Source organism: Berghia stephanieae, chromosome 14 (assembly GCF_034508935.2).
Source record: "Berghia stephanieae isolate SIO BIC M18660-M18661 chromosome 14, UCSD_Bste_1.3, whole genome shotgun sequence".
NCBI lineage: Eukaryota > Metazoa > Mollusca > Gastropoda > Nudibranchia > Aeolidiidae > Berghia > Berghia stephanieae.
In genome coordinates this window covers 26,999,447-27,004,446 of record NC_088373.1, presented here as the reverse complement: position 1 = coordinate 27,004,446, position 5,000 = coordinate 26,999,447, and the positions used below count along the sequence as shown (strand labels likewise).

Genomic DNA, 5,000 nt, shown 5'->3' with positions numbered 1-5,000 from the left:
TCAAATTGGTTCCGGGTGCCAGGCTATAAGCTTACCCATCGTTAACTTTAACCCTGACACTTACCAAAAGATAATTTAAAATGACAAGTCTTTGGCCGCAAAAGAACACAAATAGTGAGTTGTATTCAATAGTTCAACCAATGGAATCATGTGTTTCCTTTAGCTCTATTAACGACAACTCACAAAACAAAACAAAACAAATCGTTAAATATGATTCAGTAGTCGTAACGTCACTTCCTTCCTAATGACGCATGGTAACTTGAGTAACACTGGCTCTAAACTATCGGAACAATGGCGGACACCCGTATGAAATATTTCTCCGGCGAGCATAAAAGCGTTTCCAGAGGAAAAAAAAACCCATAAATTTGATCATGTATCGACTTTTACACATTCTGATCACAAGGCATACGAAAAGGGAATGAAAAGTTCTAGCCAGCATGAAGAATAAAAAGTAATGATTTTCTTTGTTTAGAACCAAGATGGCCGCCGTTGCCGGGCGCGTGACATCAGACTACTGAATCGTATTATAAGTCCTTTTGGGTTCTAATGTCAAGGTAATATTTGTTAACGATGGCTACGGTCTGATTCGGCGGGTCATAGTATGTGTGTTATCACAGTGATTGTGTCACTACAAGCACACACGTGAATCAGAGATAAAAACTCAAAAGGAGACTCCCGTTACACACATGTAACCCTTTGATGTCAACGGGATTCGATTGCTTTTATTTTTTTTTTTTTTTGGATATTTGTTTGTTTGATTTTTCAAAGGGGGGGGGGGAATTATTTATGTCGGTTGTTGGTGAAGTTGTTATTATTTTATTTACCTTTTCACCATATTGTAGCTCACGATATTCTGGAGAATAAAAAATAATCGCATTAAAGACAGACTCAGCAGAAAAGCATAAACGATTTTAGTTTGTACTCTTTATATAAATTTTTTAGAATTATTCTCGTAGTCATCGTCGTCATCATCATCATCATCATCATCATCATCATCATCATCATCATCATCATCATCATCATCATCATCATCATCATCATTGTCACAGTAACGATTATTCACATTGGGTCGAATAGTGGCTTTTCGATAGTTGGTAATGATATTCCTTTGCATTGTATTGCAAATATTAATAATGACGAAATAGTTCAGGGGCCAATGATGATAATTGAATGCACAACATCAAAACCTTCAAATAAAAGACCAGATTCCAAGTTTCAGTTCTTACAGTTTTATATTTTTGTGATAAATTTCAAATCCAAATCAAATAGCCTGGTCATAATTCAATCTGTTTCATAAATTCTAAATCCGTAAAATCAATCCAAATGTAAAGTTACTTTGTTTATGTAACCATTTTCAATAATATACGTGGAATATTTCTAAATCCGTAAAATAAAGATTCTTAGTAGGATGTTAGAACTTGCAGCATACTAGAAAAGTGCAACTCATAGTGAAGTAGAATAGAATCGAATGTAGAGTAGAATCTAGCAACACTATGTTTTATCCCCTATTGTAAATCGTTCGCACAATTCTGCGGCTATGTGGTCTAGTGGTATAACACTCGCTTTGGGATCGGAAGGTCCTGGGTTCGATCCTCGCGCTCGGCGCATAGTTGAGTCCTTGGAAAAGGCTCTTTACTCACATTCTCTCACCGTACTCAGGTGTAATATGAGTTAACAGCGTTGTCTTTGTCCGAAAAATTGTAATATCGCCTAACAGGCGTCATGTCCCATCCTACATGTTAAATATTGCTGTTGACCAGGGACCACTTGTAAAGCGCTTTGAGCATATTTAGTGGATATTGCGCTATATAAAGCTCAATAATCATATATATATTAATATTATTATTATTATTATTATCATTATTAATAATTCTTTTAAGTCACAAATCTTTGTAGTCTCGACAGTTCTTTGACAGTCTAAATTCCAACCCCTGAAAGTAAGATCACGTCATATTCAAACCTGAAACGTCAAATCCGTATATATTAAAGGTAATCCCCGACTTTTCTGATATACTTTGATTTTGGTACTATTCCCAAAGAATAAAAATAAACTATATACGATTTATTTTAGCAAGAGCTGAATTCATCTCACTCCAGTTATATTTCGGTCGGCTTAGAAAACCTTTACCTTCTAATATTAGATCATCTTTCCTTTAATAGACTTCTCTTGGAATTCATTTCAAATTTGTGAATACTTTTCGTTCTAACTTCTGTCACGTAGCCACTTATTATAAAAACTGAAAAATCTACCTCAATCATTTCTCTCTGTAATATATGCCCTGACGGCCAGACCACTCCACTTCTCATATCATATATTTATATAGACTGTTATCTTACTCTCGGGACTTTGTGAAACACTTCACCAATTTTGATTTCCGCCGGAGCTTCCTTTGTCACCTTTGCCAGTTGAATCACTGTCAGAAATGTATCAACCCTGAGCCTGACGGAGGAATAACTGCCACTACGCTCAATTGGAAGTGGAACCCTACAAGTCTAGCCGCAATATATAACATTATCATCATCTCATCAAGATCGCATAATATACGTAATATCATTCTATTCCCATTTGTAACTATGATCACCATTCATTCATCAGAAAAATCATTTATTAAATTTCATCTTTCTATTCATGTCACCTTTCGTCATATTTTCTTTATTTTAATAAAGTAATGAGTATATTCTTGGGGCCTTATTCTAAACATCTTTATTTTATGCGTAGTCGAGTAGCTCTTAATACTCATTTAGACAATGACAATAATCAGTAACATCGTCGCCATCGTCGTAGTCATACATCATCATCATCATCATCATCATCATCATCATCATCATCATCATCATCATCATCATCATCACCATCATCATCATCATAATCAATATCATTATCAAAGTCATTATTTAATCAGTCATGATAATAAAAATAATATTATTATTATTATCAATAATAATAAAAATAATAACAATAATAATAATAATAATAATGATAATAATAATAATAATGATAATAATAATAATAATAATAATAATAATAATATAATAATAATAATAATAATAATAATAATAATAATAATAATAATAATATGATAATAATAATAATAATAATAATAATAATAATAATAATAATAATAATAATAATAATGATAATAATAATAGTAAACATAATAATTAACAATGATTTAAATATAATATATAATCATTGTCATCATCAACATTATCATCACCCTGAACACAATACCAAAATCAACACAACTGGTGGTTTGCGTTCAGTCTGACTCTGACCCAGACATCTAAAATTTAGATTGTCCCGCCCATTCTCTTTCAACTTTTGTTGTACGATGAGTCAATTCAACGCCGAACCACCGATACGAAATATCAGAACAAACGTTATCATGTTGAAAACATAAAAATAACACAAAGCAAAATAAAGATAGTTTAGTGCGGCTATGTGGTCTAGAGGTATGACACTCGCTTTCGGATCGGAAGGTCATGGGTTCGAGTCTCGCGTTCGGCGCATAGTTGAGTCCTTGGAAAAGGCTCTTTACTCACATTCTCTCACCGTATTCAGGTGTAAAATGAGTACCTGGCCATTAACAGCGTTGTCTTTGTCCGAACAAAAATTTGTAATATCGCCTAACAGGCGTCATGTCCCGTTCTAAATGTTAGTGTTGCTGTTGGCCAGGGACCCCTTGTAAAGCGCTTTGAGCACGTTTAGTGGATATTGCGCTATATAAAAGCTCAATTTTTTTAAAATGTGTTTACCCAGCTTACTGACTCACTCCGAAATAAAACAACTATTTAAAAATGTGACCAGAAAACTCGTCTTTCAAATATCGACCGATTTCAATAATTCTCATCTTGACGGGAACTGTAACTCTCAAACCTGAAACATCGCCAAGTGTTGTGAGTTTCTGCCAAGATCTGTGTCATGTAAATCGGTAAATATTAATTTGAAGGACGAGTTTTCTGGCCAAATTTATAAATACACGTTGTTGTTTTGTTTTGTTTTTCCAGAGTACGGCAGTTAACGAGTGAATCAGGTTAAAAATAATTCCATATCAACTAACATAAAGTTTTATCATTTTATTGTCACGACAATAACTGGTGTTTTCTGAAAAAAGAATTTCATATTTTATACATTGAAAAAAAATCCTTCATATAATAATCGATTAAAATTAAACCCGTTGTAGCAATTTTTTTCAAACCTGGGACTTTTCAAAGTCTTTATTAAGGTCTCAGGGTTAAAAGTTTTTAACTAGATGATTATTTTCATCGATCGTTATTTGAAGGGAGAGTTTTCTGGCCTAAATTTGGAATATGTGTTTTTTTTTTTTCAGATTTAGAAAGTTTTGATTTATTGCACACGTGACAAATCTTCCATCTATATATTTGTGACGAATCATTTATGAAATCATTATATCACCTTTTCACCAGCCAGAATGCTATCAAAATCTCCAGCTATGAAACTCTTCCTTGTTTTCGCTCTCTTGTCTTTTGTGCAAGTTGAGGTAAGCCTACATTTACGTGACCAAATTGTGTTGATGTAAGTTTGATTTTTCGTGACCAAAATTTCTTGAGGTAAGCTTGAATTTACGTGACAAACTTTTGTCGAGGTAAGATTGATTTTACGTGAATATCTATTGTTAAAGTAGTTTGATTTTACGTGACCAAATTTTTTTGAGGTAAGCTTGATTTCACTGATCAACTTTTGCTGAGGTAATCTTGATTTCATGTGACCAAATGTTGTAAAAATTTTATGTCAGAGGTAACCAGATACTCGATAGATTTGGAATGAAAGTGACGTCACTCAGCTCTTTGTTATTGTTTTTAGACAGCCATTTTAATTATTAGCTCTCATTAATTGTTTCTATCAGACTAGAGATAAAATGAAGTTGATGTCACTTAGATCTCTGCTATTTTTTTTATGCCATCCATGTTAATTCAGTAAATCTCACTTAACTGTATTAACCAGGCTGTAAACGTTGACGGTGACAGGGAGTTTTGTA

At 33.2% G+C, this 5,000-nt stretch overlaps 1 protein-coding gene across 1 annotated transcript in view; it reads left to right on the top strand.

Moving 5' to 3' along the window:
• The first annotated feature begins 4,365 nt into the window (after positions 1-4,365).
• Positions 4,366-5,000, top strand: part of LOC144959485 (uncharacterized) — a 7,408-nt gene continuing 6,773 nt past the window's right edge. Inside the window, exon 1 of the mRNA XM_078892098.1 lies at positions 4,366-4,502. Coding sequence (XP_078748224.1) covers positions 4,434-4,502 — 69 coding nt within the window. The 5' untranslated portion in view covers positions 4,366-4,433. The remainder of the gene's footprint in view (positions 4,503-5,000) is intronic.